At 36.0% G+C, this 16,300-nt stretch overlaps 1 protein-coding gene across 4 annotated transcripts; it reads right to left on the reverse strand.

Moving 5' to 3' along the window:
- Positions 1–6,944: 6,944 nt before the first annotated feature.
- Positions 6,945–11,396, reverse strand: LOC137740097 (transcription factor PIF4-like). 4 transcript variants are annotated; one of them, XM_068479905.1, is made up of 9 exons: positions 10,969–11,393; positions 10,333–10,425; positions 9,350–10,253; positions 9,157–9,261; positions 9,005–9,070; positions 8,848–8,913; positions 8,444–8,761; positions 8,192–8,318; positions 6,945–7,463 (listed from the first exon to the last, which is right to left on the reverse strand). In XM_068479905.1, exons 2-9 carry the CDS (start codon positions 10,401–10,403, stop codon positions 7,459–7,461), a joined length of 1,662 nt encoding a protein of 553 aa, XP_068336006.1. In that variant the 5' UTR covers positions 10,404–10,425; positions 10,969–11,393; the 3' UTR covers positions 6,945–7,458. The 4 variants fall into 4 exon arrangements, with proteins under 4 accessions (XP_068336006.1, XP_068336004.1, XP_068336003.1 ...); XM_068479903.1 differs by lacking the exon at positions 6,945–7,463 and having other exon boundaries at positions 7,474–8,318; positions 11,014–11,396; XM_068479902.1 differs by lacking the exon at positions 6,945–7,463 and having other exon boundaries at positions 7,474–8,318; positions 10,969–11,396.
- Between the last annotated feature and the right edge of the window lie 4,904 nt (positions 11,397–16,300).

Here is a 16,300-nt window from a genome sequence, read left to right on the forward strand (position 1 = left end):
TGTGAAGAAAAACTGAAGCTGAATGTTTACCAAACACAAAAACAGCTCCCAGCTTTTTTTGATACCAGTTTTTTTCAGAATCACCTCAGTACCAAACCAGGCCTCAATCTTTTCTTTTGTTGTTTTTCTTCATAAAAAATTATTTGGTGTTCCCGCGTATCATGTATAAGATCAAATTCATTCAATTTCTAAGAAAAGATTATTAATCCTTAACTTTTTAAGGAACTCTTTATCAGTGATTGTGGATAACTTTCAATCTTTTCGACCTTAGTTCCATAGGAGCAAGTCAGAAAGATTGAGAAATAAAACCATCTGATTTGATTCATTGTCAATAGTCATGAGATGATAGATAGAAACAACGCTCGTAAAGAGTCCTATTAAAACCAAGAAATATGAGCCTGCCTTTTTTAAGCTAATTAAAGTTTAAAAAAGTTAGGTCCTCCAACCCTATGTTTTGCTTAAAATCAGGATTATATTGACGAGTAACCATACTTAAGGAGCTTCAATTTTCAAACATCAAGGAACATAGAAAAATATAAAGAAAATGAAGGTGACTTAGACCTAGTTTGGTACTGAGGTGATTCTGAAAAAAGCTGGTATCAAAAAAAGCTGGGAGCTGTTTTTGTGTTTGGTAAACATTCAACTTCAGCTTTTTTTCACAGTTTTGGGTGAAAAAAGCCAAAAACAAGAAGCTGCAAAACCCAGCTTTGAAAAATCGGCTTTTTTTCACATCTGTTTTACATAAAAGTTTACCAAACACTATAATACTGTTTTTTTTTTTTTCAAAAGCACTTTTACAAAAAAGTTTACTAAACACTCTGCTGCTTTATTTCACAGCTGCTTATTCTCACAGCACAGCAGAATCAGCTTTTTTTCAAAGCATAGTAATACCAAAACAGCCCTTAGTCAAGTTATGCTCATATTTAAGTATTCCATCACTTATCTTAGAGTAATCTTTCATTTTAATCCTTCCCCCAAAATTTTCTTTTTAAATTTATCATTTTCTCTAACTTTTCTACTCTTGATTTGGTGGACTTCGCTACCACTTGCCCATGTATTAGCTTTTGTTCAGCTTCACTATTAGTGGGATTGTTGAATATTGATTATTTCTCATATATATATGCCCATTTGTCTACAAATTCATCGTGATTACTGACTAGATGTGTTGAGTTATATATCTGTGCAATTTCGATTCGTAGTGGTAGTCATGACTTGGATTTATGCGCTTTGGTTTCCAACCTATTTTTGGATACCAATCTAATGTTCCATATTAACCACACGTTTTTCATATCCTCTCGTCCTTCTTGTTTTTATCACCTAACCTAACTCAATGGACAGTCCACCCCTAAATGATAAGGTCATTGCCCTTCACACACCCCTAAATGTAGTTTTCGTTCTCACAAGATGATATGAGAAACGTGGAACTGAAAGGTCATGCATGACCCACATGCACGTTCCCTGCATGCACTGTGTACGTATAATATGCCCTACAAGGAGCCAGATGATATGAGAAGGGGTCAGATAATAAGGCAACCTTTTTTGTAAGCATCCTATTCGTTAAGGGTTGAAAAAGCCTCTAAGAAAACTTTATCTTGTAAAGTTCATAGGATTCTTTTTAAAGGAAGAACAATCTAAAGGGCACGATAACTGTTGATGCTAAACATTGCATCAACTAGCTAGGTTAACGCTAAAAAATTACACAATCACAAAAAGTAACACCCGGTTTGTCGCGGTCCACCCAACTCCATTGGAGCATCGGGCTACGTTTATAAGTTAATACACAACATCTTCTAATATATTTGTGAAGATTACTTGTTAGTTTGAATCCCACACAAGCATTTCTCTTTTTGGCATATTTGTTAAGGAAACAAAAACATTCACAAAAGGCATTAGCACGCATTAAAATGAGTTGTCTTAACTTATAGTAAAAATTTGATTTAAGAAATCAATTCATGGTAAATCTTTTTATGACGTTGGATTGTGTGAGGATTTTAGTTTAAGTTTCACATATGATCCTCATAATCTCATGGTCGCTGTTCTCTATGAGAACATTTTTCTACAAGTGATTTTGAGAGGAGGAAAATCAAATCTTGAACTTTGGATGCATGGAAGATATTTTTAACCTCTTATTGTAGTAGATTGATAGGGTTAATAGATTAAATAGTTAGTTGTTAGGGAGGAGAGGAATGCGCACCAGAGTGCATAGGTGTGATTGTTTTCACTATGCAGTAAAACACCATCTTCAAATAGAGTAAACTGCATATTGGTAAAATTACAAGCTACAAGCTCCTTGCTAAAGTTGAATGGTAAAAATTTAAGATAGATAAAATAGAGTAAACTGTCGATTTGATCCTTTAATTATATTTCGAGTAAATTTTTTATCTATAAACTAAGTCCTTAAACTCATTAAAAACTGCAGATTTCATCTTTACTATAAGAATAGAAGCTATTCAATTCAAATTACCATCAATTTAAGTCATGTGACTTGCACATGAAAATAATTGGCATGCACCATTGGAAAAATGAATGGGCTTCCCAAGTCTCTATTAGGCTTTTAATGTGGCATTCGAAGTGGACTTAGGCCCAGTCCAATTGGCTGGGCTAGCCGTTCCAACAATGTGTCCAGAGACATTGATTTCCAAGGTAACATCACCAAATTTCCAATGACATCAAATTTCCATCAACGAAAGCAAAGAACCAAAGAAACTGAAGGCATGTTTGGTATTCAATTTGTATTCAGTTTTTTAACTTAAAAACAGTTTTTCAGTTTCAAGCTAAGAATATTTGTTTGGTAAAACTATTTTTAGAAATTGAACTCAAAACCAATTTGAAAAACAGCCTATATTAAAAACAGAAAAAGTTAGTTTTTCAGTTTTCAAACTCAACACTGTCCTCTCTCTCTCTCTCTCTCTCTCTCTCTCTCTTCTCAGTTCTCTTCTCTCTTCCTCCTCTGTCCCTATCTCTTCTCTTTCATCTCTCTCTACTCTAACACCACATCCTCTCTGTCCTCTTTCTACCCTCAAGCCAGATCCTCTCTTTCTTACTTCCGTCAGTGCCACCAATGAATTGATGGGTGCATTTTTTTTTCTTTAAAAAAAATGTGAATATAAAAACAATTTTGAATTTTATACCAAATAAATTTTGAGTCTTATTGAAAATTGTTCTTAAAAATGGTTTTAAGAAATATTTTTAAAAAGGATGAATTTTTTTAGTAGGATACCAAACGGGCCTTAACTACTTTTTTTTTTGGAGAAAAAAAAGACCCTTAACCTCTAATGCTATGACTAAGGAAACCATTTAATCTTGCTTAAAAAATAAATAAATAAGAGCATGTAACCAAATTAAGGCTGCAGTTTTGAAGGAAATCTGGAGAGACTCCACCATTGACACAATGTTATTGTGCCAGCAGTTAATGGGCTAGTTGAGCACCTTCTTATGCAGGCCCAATGTGGGATTTGCTATTTTTAAAACCACACAAAAACATTTTGTTTGCAAATGCAAGTCAGGTAACTTAATGAATTTTTTCTAGTGCACATTAAAGTTATACATTTGAACAACAGTCAATAGATTCTCTAAGGTTAAATGATCTAACGGCCTTTATTTAGACGTATAACTTAAATGTGTACTTCTGATGTGCACTAAAAAAAGGTCTCAATTTGTTTGACTCTTCTTCTCGTTCTATTGTATTATGATGCCCAAGTTAGAGCTCGGAGCCCAATTTTGCAAATGTTGGATTTTGTTGTTTCCAAGCTTTACGTCTCTTCAATTCAGTCATTTATTCTACATTATAAACAAAACTTACCGACATACTATTAGGGTGGTGGATTCCATGACATTAATTTTTGTGATTATATAATTATTAATTGATCTTAGGTACAAAATATATATGTCTACACATATAACTATTCAAATTGAAATAGTAATCTTAAGTAACAAACAAAAAACTTCATTTTGTCATGGTAAAGAACACCAATGATTGATAGGGAAAACAAATTGATTCATGACGATTTAAACATGGTTGTTAAAATCTATGAAGTGGGGTATAACGATGGTGATGATTAATGCCATGCACATGACTACTGGATATTAATTTTTATGTCGATCCAACTTGGATAAGACAAGTTGGGGAAAAAAATGTTCGTGAAAGTTGGCCGGGCAAGTTTTGCTAGAAATGGGACCAATCAGTGATGCCGATCAGTCTTCGTCCACCTTTCCAACATCAAGAAAAAGATATGCAGTGGGGACGACTGAGAGAGATATTAGTAAATAAGAGAAGCTGACCTTTGCCACTAGCTTCAAATGGTTCCTGTACCAGCTCTTGTGGTTATCTGTTTATATGGCCAGATCTTCTGGTGGAGGCCCCATCGGTACAATGTAACAATTGGGAGGCAATAGGAGTCATGGGATGATGACAGTGGTTGTTGTGGTGGTGGTGAGGCATTGCTATTTCATATTTGCATGTGAATTACATCAATGGACAAAAGACATAAAATAGGGTACAAGTTGGGGGAAGTGAGAACAAAATTTGAAAAGGTTGTACTAAACTTCGGAATATGACATGAATATGAAGTATGAGATGTGTAGTCAAGAATCAACTAATCATAGATGACGTCATATAGTATACGGTTGCATACTAAAAAAAAAACTAAATCATAGCAGTTAACATTTACATGTACTACGTTTGTTGATCATATAGACGATTATATCTAACTTTGATGGAAATAAAACTGGCTCATATAAGCGACTTTCACACAAATTTTCTATTTATGCAAGATGCGATTAGTAAGTGTACTACGTTTAGGTTTACATTTCATTCTACTCTCTGATTAGTGTACGTTAGTTCTCAACTTCTCATTTTCATTTTCTTCCAAGTGAGCTTTTCAGGAACTTGAAAAGATGACAATGAACCGCACCCACTTGGTGGAATATAATGCTATTATCCCATGCATGTCGGAGAAAGCAGAAATCCTTCCTTGCTGGAAAGGGGAATGGATTTTTGATCAATTATTTTATAGATTATAATGATGATGGGAGGCAAATTGACACGTCCACATGTAAGTAATTGTTATATAATATTGTACTTCTAACTAGAACTGCACTAGTTAGTCTAAGTACGAGAACCCTAATCCTTAAATCCTAATAGGCGTTTAGGCTGCAGATGTCCGTAGTTTCCCGTTGCTGATGAGTGCAAGTGATTGATGGCATTGCATGAGCCAAAGTGGACCCACCATATATAAGATGTACCAAAGCGTAAGTTAATCGGCCATCGATGCATGCGAGGCCTACATCGCATAAATAATACGACGATTGTTATCCATTTAAGTAGGCAACTACACTTAACATATTTTTTCAAAGTACTAAATATATGCTACTTTGTGCTAATGTTCTAAAAATCGACCTAGATAGCTTATAGACAATAGGCAGTGACCGGCCTCAATTAGGGCCTAGGTGTAGGCGTTATGCAACCGCATTTCTGGCCATTCCACTAAGGAGACAATAACTTTGTGGTGGCTGTTGACTTGAATTCAAAATGCTAAAAATGCAGAAGCACAAAGTTGTATAATTGACCCTATGACAAGTGTCCAATTCAAATATCTCAAACATAAAAGGCAATTAACTTGGATCCCAAGTCAAATAATGCAATAAAAGGATAAGTCGTGCAAGCCATGTGCATGATCCTGGAGTTTGATGACTATGTAACATGGAAGTTTACAGATAAAAATGTAGCCAATATCAACCAGAAGTAGTTGTGTCACAGTAATTGTGAATTGAAATGCATAGTACCAATTAAATTCTTTTTATTTTATGGTTGTATTTAACTTTTAGGTTAAATTGTTTACATGGGGATCAAACTATTTAGATTTCACCAATTATTTATTATTTTCTTAATCCCTGACCTATTACTGACTTCATCAACATCCAACCATAGCTTTGAATTGTACCATCACAATTTCAATTAAATTACTTTTCGCATGAATACATCTTATTAAGTAGTATAACTCAATCTGCTCAAATTTCTGTCTTTAGGTTCCACTAAATAAAAGTATACGTTATGGTGACAACTCAACCAACATGCAACATGAATTAGAGCTCCAGCAGCCACAAAGATTCAAGAATTTACCTTGGTTGCTTCAATGCATCCTCAATCTCTAAATTAAGTCTCCACTAATTACAATTAACTTAAATCTAGCTCTATGGAGCACCCTCATCCGACCGCACCAGGGCAGTTCGTTGGTGCTTCGGAGGCCAGAATCAAAGGCTCTAAGGAAAGAAAGCTAAAGATGAGAGAGAGGGCTGACCCCCAAGAAGGATGGAATAGCACCCCCAAGAGGAAAATAGGGCCCCGAATTCTCCAGCTTTCCTTCCTTTTCTCTCTTTTTTGTATTTTTTTCTCCAGCTTTTTACCCTCCTTTCTAGAGCATCTAGCTCTCTCCTTTCATTTTGTTTTTATTTATTTTATTTTTCTATTATAAATTTTGGTTCCACATGAGTATCCAGAAACCATAACTTAAAATCAAAATGGCACTTTGGTAAATCTTCCAACTATGAAGGTTAAAATAATCATTTTGATCATAAATTGAATTACAAAGTCTAAACGTTAGTCGTGTTATAGTCGAGTCAAATAATTAAAGGGTATCACAAGTTGGCTTTGGTTGTATTTTTATTCCAAGACCGCTGTAATTGACTAAGAGACCAAGATATATAAAGCTTGAGATAGGTTATTCATGCTCAACTTTGAAAACGACATGCAATAATTTCACAAGAAAGAATCGAACTCAGGATTTCGGAGTGCAAATGTTGAATGCTCTTTATGAGTTGAGCAACAAGTCTCTTGAAACATACCATAATTAGCATGTGTTCGAACTGTAAGTACAACATTGAATTTACCGAAAAACAAAATTTAAAGGTAAGAAAAAAGAAAAGCTTATGTGATCATTCAACTTTATTTATTTATTCATTTGAGTTTTCCAGTTTCTCCATATATCTGCAGTGACAGACAAGCTCCTCACAGGCAAAGCATAAGCATAACCGCGCAAACAAAGAAAACACTTGAAGAAACATATATCAGTTTCCATTAAAATTTGAGGCATCCTTTTACAAGAGGAACATCAATGCGCAGCAATAATATGCATGAAATACTATCTTCCTTTCTTCCCAGAGTAAAAAACTCAACTCAGAAAGCTACACAACTAGTCTTGTGTCCGCTTGTAAGGTTTCAGAACCAGTTCAATGCCGGATTGAGATGTTTGAACTCTTGCAATAGTTGTTCATTGGCATACGCATACGAGAAGTGACTCTTCGAATTATCTAAATGGTAAGATCATGCGATCCGCGTGAGCAAAAAATGTTCCAATATAATTCAACAACTTCTGCCAGCAATTATATGATCTTGTTTTATAAGCCAGCTAGGGCCGGGGGACCATATATAGAGATGAGATAAGTATGCATCCTCTCTCATTAACCTGTTAACATCAGAAAAAAGCAGTGTGTCCACTGAAATTAGTATGACAGTGACACTTATGGCATCAATGATTCAACCAACCAAACTACTTTGAACATATTATCAGTAAAAAAGAAGAGCTAGAAGAAGAATTCAATTCAGTGAGACGCGCCCATGTGTTTCTGAACAGATTTGTCCATCGGTAATGGAGATCACATTGGTTGGAATATAGGCCGATACGTCTCCGACTTGTGTTTCAATGACGGGTAAGGCGGTCAATCGGCCTGCATCTGTCTGGTCCGATTGTTTAGCTGACGGGAAAGCAAATAGAAAACATCGCCTGGGTGTGTAAAGTTTTTGTTTTTTTTTTTAAAGTCTCTGTACAGTTAGTGTGAAACCATTAATTATATATTGAAATTTATTTTGTCAAGTCTCCGACGTGAGATTCTTACATTCTTCAACAGATATGAGCTGCTAACTGCGCAACAAGAATATATGCGGCCAACCCCTTTAGAGAGTAGTAACAAGTTTGTGACCATTCACTTTCTTGAGAGATGGCAATGAAGATAAGGTGGTAAATGAACACAAAAAATTCAACCGAATTCACCACATAGCCCCTGATTTTGACAGCCACTTGCTAGGGTTCACAGAACTTATTTAAACAAATTATTCCCTTTAAGTTTGAAAAAAAGTTATGCATGCTTCTTGTATAAAAAGTGATTATACGTTAAGTGCTTTCAAGTGACTTACTCATTTTTCCACTTAAAGGGTCATTAGTTGCAGCTCCTCCACCGAAAGGTCCACTGCTGAAACCATTTGGTGCCATCATCTTATTCTGTTGTAGAGGTTGGGAGCCAAATCTGAACATATTCATTGGCTACCCAAAAATTTCGATATGATAGAAATGAAAATCGTTTGAGTTAGATAATTAACGATAATAAATTTTTGTGTCTAACAAGACACGGATGACTAATAATTTACTCCAAGACTAAGAAAACAAACCTGAGACATAGTCTGCATGTGATGGAAGTTCATGAGACGCACGTATTGTTCCTGAAAAGAGGGATTTTGCATCTGGTTGTGGTAATCAATGGGATTCAAGACCGGTGGTTGGCACATTACAGTCTGGTTTGCTGCTGGAGCCACATTCATGCACTGATCAACGAGCGGGTGCCTAGGTAAATGCATCGGATTTTGCATAGAAGGCAAGGCCGGCGGTCCCATTCCCATTCCCATTCCCATTCCCATTCCCATTCGGGAAATATAGTGCTGCACGCCCGGAAACATCATTGGTGCCATCCCGCTTCCCATCCACATTACCTGAATCAACAAAAAAAATTATTAGTAGCTTGAGCTACGTACAAACAATATAGGACCAATTTCGGTTTTAAGAAGGGATGTTGTACCTGCAGTTGCATCTGAAGTGACTTCAAGTACTCAATTGCCTCATCTAACATTGATGCTTTATCTGTCTGAAAAATTAAGGATCAAATCAGTAAGAGATATTTATAATTAGATAATAATTAAGAAACAATTAAAGGGGTTGTAAGAAAGTAAATTCACCTTGTTAGAATGAGGTATAAGCTCTTGCAATGCTTTCATTTTCTCGTTAATCCGATCTCTCCGTTTCTGCACAAATGGACAAGTTATTAGAAAGAAACAAAAAGTGACAAATTCCGAAACTTTGTAATGCTAGGAAACTTAAAAAATTCTACCCTTTCTGAGAGGTTATGGACTTCAGCAGCACGACTCCTCCTGGTCGATCCTGATCGATGCGCTGACTTACTTCTCGCAGCTGAAGCTGATTCAAGTTCAGCAGCCTAAAACATAAGTAAAATCGTATTAATCACGGCGAAAATCATTATTACAAGTCATGTGTTGGAAAGAGGGTTTCAATTAAGTTTTTACCTCACTTTGGCACTCCGAGTCCGCTGCCTCTCTACCCTTTCTCTTGTTGCTATTGACAACATTAGACTGGTTTCCTCCTCTGCCAAAACTACTACCAGAACCGCCAGAAGACGAAGTAAGCGTTGGATCAAGTGTATCAGTTTTCCCTGTCTCGCTCTGAGGCATTATCTTATGAACGTTGTCGTAGAAATGTCCAGCCGATAAACCAGTAGTTCCATCACAATTGCTTGAAGCCCTGCTCACATCAAGGTCATTTAGAACTTGGTTGCTACCAACGTAACTCGAACCAACTGTCATCACAGAACACTCCCTAACCTCCGCTTGAGCTAAATTTCCGGACTCTTTCCCTCCTAACTGTCCTCTAGAAGATCCTGCTGAAACCCTTCCCGGGGTTGCAAATTGCGAAAAATTAACTATTTTCCCCACGCCTCCTTGATTTTGGTTCTGCTGATCAGTTGAATTAATGTATTGATATCTTGGAGGAGGCATTGGATTTGCAGCGTATTCCACACCAGCAGAGGACTTGCCATTAGGCCGCGGTGAGTTGGAAACAAGACGCGCGGTGTCAGAAGCATCAAACTTCACAACCTTCTCTCCCTCAAACTGTTTGATTGGTTTGTCAAGCTCAATTGGATCACAGGAAGGGAATTCAGAGAAAAAATGGGAACAAAACTCTTTGTCGAAAGAATCCTCAAGCGGGTAGTGGATAAGGGAAACGGTGTCATCATCTTGAATCGGATTACTTGAATTCCCATACAACCCCCCAGACCTTATTGATTGCTGATCATGTTTCTGAACTTGTCTCGATTGATCATTCGGATTAAAACTTGGTTTTCGATGCGTTTGGCTGTTCAAAACTACTTGCCCATTTCTCCACAAGAGCTCTACAAGTTCATGGTCTGGCCTGTAAAATATTTCCCCCCTATCAAGATAGCTCAACATGGAAGGCGAAAACTTTGAGAATAAGTAAAGAGAATACAGACCCTATTGATTTCTTCTGGTTGGTCAAGGGGAGATCAGACTCAAAGTTCCACTCGGGAATGCAAGAATTCATGTCTCTGAGCAGACAGAAATTGCTGCAAAACAAAGAAAGAAGACAGATTTAGAGATGATTGCAAATGATTAATACTACTATAATTCGAAGTTGTGATATCTCAAAAACTTTAAAAAATGCTGCATGCTAAAAATGGAACCAATCCTAAGAACCCCAAATATATAACTACAAAATTTAATATCATGTTTACCAGACCACATAAAGTTTGTGGATTAAAAAATTCAGAACTCTTCATCATTAAAGTATTGATTAACATACAAAATCATTAAAAATTTAGAATATAATAATCCCTACCATAAAAACACGCAAAAGATGGAGAAATTTCAACAGGAAAGTTGCAGTTGGAAATAGAGACATCATTCACCACTTAAAGGAAAATATTATTAAGAAAAATAAGATAAGAAAGAATAAAGAAGATTATGACATGAAATTTTTTTTGCTTTTCCACAAAAGTAGAAACCCAAAAAGCAAAAAGGAATTCTTTTATTGCATACAGCAATAGAAACCCAGAAGGGAAATGAGAAATAAAAGAAAACCCAAAGCAGAAAACTGAATAGAAAAGCACCCCTGATCAAAAGCACGCCTACTGAACTGGAAACTGAAGGCTTACAGTATAAGCTCTAAACTGCTGTTGTTAAAAGCACTTCATTTTCTCTCTCCCCCTCTCTTTGTGGTTGTGAGGTGAGCTTGGAGGGCGACAAGAAACTGGGAAACCGACCAAATTAATGAGATTTTTACAGCAGTTAGAGTTAAGACACGGCTTGTTGTCAGTGAGAGCAAGGATTGGCTAGTGACACAGAGCTACATATTTCTACAGAAACCCATACCATCACGCCACGTGGCAGTTACCCACTTGTGCTATGCTGAAAACTTGTGGCTAGGTCAGTTGCTTGTACAATGCAGGATGGTGTGGAAAATGGAAGACTGGGATTGGTTATTTTAAGGCAGCCAAAATCTACAACTTGAAGGGCAATTGATCTGTGATCTGATAATGTGAGAGGGTGGTACCACGTGTGCATTGGCAGTGGTATTTTATTGGACAATGATGAAGGACAAGATTGTCAGAGGTAAAGTTTCTGTTGACAGCTTGGCCTAGATTGGCAAATTTTTAGATTGCTGGGTGATGCAATTGCAAATCTGCACTTATCTTGTTCTTATCTCCACGGAAGGTAGAAGTAAGAAAAAAGAAAAGCTATGAAGTCAACTTTTTTCTCTTTTTTTTTTAATTTATATTAATTTATATTTTTTTATCAGTTTCAGCTTTGAGTTCCGTTTAAGAGTTGGAAAAAGAAATAGTCAATTGTTGTAAAATCGACGGTGTGTACAGTGGAATAAATAAAATAAGACATAAAATTTATGAGGTTCTTCTACAGTTAGTGTGACTGGAATACGTCTACAGAGCAGCAGTGGTGCTTTCATTATAATTTAGAATAATAGAAGTACAAAATAACTTTCTCTGTTATCTTGTCTCCTCTTCCTCTCTTTTCTCTCTTCCTCTTCGTGAACTTATTGCTTTGACGTTGTGGAGTTTGTATTTTATAGAAAATATGAGTCGTATAAGGCAAGCTTCGGCAAATAGTAGAATGACCCATTATTTTATTCTTTAAGTGGACATCCACTGTTCTACAACATTCCTCCTGAATGGCCACAAGTCTTTGATTGACTCATTAAAATCTTGATCTGTTTTTGGATGCTCCCCCTGATGATATGAGATACTCTTACTATGGTGTGACTTGTTTGAAGAGGTATTCTCGGAGAGGAAGAAAACTGAGTATTTCGAGATGCTTTGTTGAAGATGCATTCTCGAAGATGAGGAAAAGTTAGGTATTCTTACAGGTCTGCCTTGTTATGGAGAACGGAGGTCGACATATATAGAGATTTCCCAATAACAAGTAGTGGTGCTGTGCCTTTACTTTTGTTAGCAACTGTGGTGTAACTAGAACAGTAAGATTTACACGTTTTCAACTTTGTCAAAAATCTTTGACAAAGTTGCACGTGATATCTAAAAAGCTGAGATTGCGTCTGAGAAATGTTAATGAACTTTGATCCAGGAAATCCGGCTTTTGAAATTCGGAGAATGGTGCATTTTCAATCTCCAAACAAGTGGTTATGTTGCCTCTTCTTTTTATAGAGGCATCAATTGTGCTCAAAATGTATGCTCGGAAAACTGCAACAGGTAGAAATTTCCCCTTCTTACACTTTTGAGATTTTATCTGATCTTATTTTTCTTTCATCATTTCTGAAAATGGCTTGCCCATCTAACATTTGCTTAGATTTGAGTCTTAGGAGTGATACAGACGAGCAGCATCATGATAATATATGGTGTCTGTCCTTCTTATCTTCTAATGGTCCTTTTACGGTTGGGGACTGTGTGATGAAGAATAACATAACCGCTATATTGGTAGCTAGGAATCTTCTCACTCCAAAGGATAACAGAATCCTTTCAAAACTGTTTGATGAGTCAGTCGTTCAAGACTCCTTAGCTTTCAGCGTTTAGTGTGTTGCCTCTGTTTCCAATATGGGTCAATGCCTATTTGTTCGAACTCGCCAAGTTGAATCATTGATAGCTAAGGTGGCAAGTATTAAACAAGAGATCAGAGGGCTTAAGCACAAGAATAAAGTGTTACACATGCTTATAAATAATTACTCAACGAGCATGAAAAAAAAGCTTGACCAGCTGCTAAAATCCGAAAGTCGGACTCAAAGTGACAATCAGAAGTTCAAGGCTTTATTCTAATGGCACATATTGTCTTCGTAATCTAGAGTTTTACCAAGTATAGAGACTCCAAATAACCAACCTCCGATGCCTCCTCTTTCTGGGGTACTTTCGAATACTAAGGCATCACATGAGCAACCTTTGTGAAGGCTCTATCCTGTTTGTTTTAACTCATGTGTATGTACATGTTTGTAATTTCTCTGAGATATAAATAGATAAACTTTATTTCATTCAATATATTGTGCTAAATACAATAAAACATATACTTCACTAAGATGTTGTACTTCTGGACCAAATATCAATTTATCTTTACCCTCGCAAAGATAAATGATCATTCTTAGTGTCTAAATCATTTGAGTATTCAACTCATAATCTTCAATCCATATGATTCTTTAATATCATAAACATCATGGATAAAATTCGTGTTAATAGATTGTTCGATTTGCAGTTCGAGACAATATTTCTCTCAACACTTTATAATTTTTCTAAACTCTTCAGGAGTTCCAATCTAATGTCATTGACTCTTGAAAGAGATTTTAGTATGTTGCAACAATATCATAGTGATAGTACTCACTAAGGCAATTTATATCATCCATTGATATTGAGTACATAATTTATGTTTTACCTTTTCAGGGCTTTCTTCAAGCAATTTGAATCCTTCAGGGATTTTCTACACTTTATAACACATTTTCCTTTGGAATTTATACAGAGCAATTTGCTCTCATGTATTCTTGAGGGATTTACTTATGGAGATATGATGTGGGTGATGTACAACCCTTCGTATATAATTCTCCATTCATATGAACTCGTTTACAACCTTGTGTTATATCATGTGAGTGTATTTCATGGTGTTACAAATGCCCATATGTAACCTTCTAGGTTTAACATCTTTTGGCTATTTGTATTATATTCAAGTGTATATGTCTATTTTTCCACGTTCTTACGAAATTGTAATGGAATTGCCTTTCTCCATTTTGGCCAATAATTTTGTTGACGGAAAAAGAACAAGGCTCAATATCAACACATCTCATTGATGAATTTAGTAGCTACTTGTAAAAACCAACACTACCATTGGTTGTCATCAATATGTGATCTCATATTCTCATTTGCATGCGCATGCATAAAAGCTTTTCATTTCTTTGGATATCTATTACCTCTTCAAGGGTATTACACTATCTCTTCTAGGATAGTCATAATTTAGAGAATGCAGATCATAACCTCCTCTTAAGCATTATAGAGCTTGAATTTTAATCTCCATTTTGGGAGTTGAGTCATTGGAACCTATACGTCTATCATGCTTCATGCATGAGACATCAACATTCCCATGTTCGCGGATTGTCCTTTCTGGGATGTGTATCCATGCGGCAACTGTCATGTTTTTGGCATGTAACAGCTATGCTACGAGAATGCAATAGTTCAGTAGTATCATATTCTTCTTCTTTTGAATGACTGAACCTTTTGAGTCTAAAGGTCTGTCACGCTTCAGGCATGCAACAGATAAATCATTTACTGCAGTATTATTATTTTCAACAAGAACATCAATTCTTGTAGGCATATTTGCAGCAAGTAAATGTGATTTCATCACTTTCGTTGCATCATTAATCATTCTCACTTCATTTTTCTCATTGATTGTTTCGTGAATCAAAATAAGACAAATTCTCTTCGTTATTCTGGAACGGTCTTTTCTCATCATTCTTCTAGAATGATATTTTCTCATCGTTCTTCTGGAATGATGTCATTTTCTCCCCCTAACGGTGAGAAAATTGTAATGATAGTCCGCAAACCACGCGGTAAACATATCCCCAGTCAAGGGTTTTAAATATTGAATGATAGATGGTGTTCAACATCAATGCCTAATCCGCGATGATGCCTCATTTTAGTACGTTGTGGTAGTGCAATAGGCACATAGATAACACAACCAAAAACTCGTAAATGTATAATGTTTGGCTGGTGCCCAAACACGAGTTGTACTGAGAAGTATTGATGGTTGGCAACAGGTCTCAACCGAACTAATACTGAATCATGCAAAATACCATGTACTCATGTAAGAACTGTCAATTTCATTCGCTTAATAAATGCTTTTGCTAAACCATTTTGAGTATGGATATAAGGAACTTTTGGTGTGGATTGAGACTTTTCTGGCCTTTATTACAGTTAAGTTGAGGCACTGCAGTACTTCAAACTTACTGTACTCATTAAGGAACTTCATTACCTGATCTGAGGATCAAGGGACTTCATGTCCAATCTTTTTGTATGATGGAACTTCAAGTCCAATCATTTTTATATGATAAGGATCAAGAAACTGCAGGTTCTGATCTGATCAAGGAACTTCGGGTCCTTTTTATACTCATCGTAACAAAAGATAAGTAAAATAAATTAAAGCAATAGGCGATAATTCCAGCCATAGTGAATAAATTGCATATAAATAAATAAAACTTGTGACAAGGGCTTTAATTCATCACTATTCACATAAATCAAAACTTAAAGCAGTAGGCGGTAATACCGTCCATGATAAATAAATTGCTTTAAAGTAAATAGAATTTGTGAAAGGGTTTTAAACTAACACCAATTCACATAAATAACAAGAAGTATCATACCTTCTTTTATTTATTATTTTTCTTTCTTTTGTCAGCACTTATTCAAATCTTTTTATTATTACTTTTCTTATTTTTGCAACATGATGCCATGCACCAACAGAAACCTTTATATTTGTTTTTTTTTGTTTTTTTATTATTTTTGACCAAATGGTGCCATGGACCATTCAAATCCCTTTATATTTTATTATTATTTTTTTTTTCTTAGGGTGCAGTCAACACCACACATTTTCAAATTTTTTTTTTCACATGTGCCTTACCATTCCATCAATCCCCCTTTTCTATTATTTTTCTTCCTTTTCTGTCAGTCTTGAAACGTAGGGCCAGTTGGGTTGTTGTAGAGGTTGCCTAAATTCAATTCAATTCAATCCAAAAGGCTACCAGAGACTTGCATTGTTCTTGCATGACCCAGGGAACATGGTATCGCGAAGCAAGAACCTCCATACAAAGACATAGATGACAGCAAGGTTAATGGAGGCACAAGAGAGGGAGGCCTGTGTGGAGTCAGTCCTGCCATCACCATCTCAGACAACTGAGGTTTCATGGGAGTCCTTGAGATCCGTTGAAAACAGCGCGTTCTGGGTTTC

The sequence above is a fragment of the Pyrus communis genome, chromosome 7 (assembly GCF_963583255.1).
Source record: "Pyrus communis chromosome 7, drPyrComm1.1, whole genome shotgun sequence".
In the NCBI taxonomy this organism is placed as follows: domain Eukaryota; kingdom Viridiplantae; phylum Streptophyta; class Magnoliopsida; order Rosales; family Rosaceae; genus Pyrus; species Pyrus communis.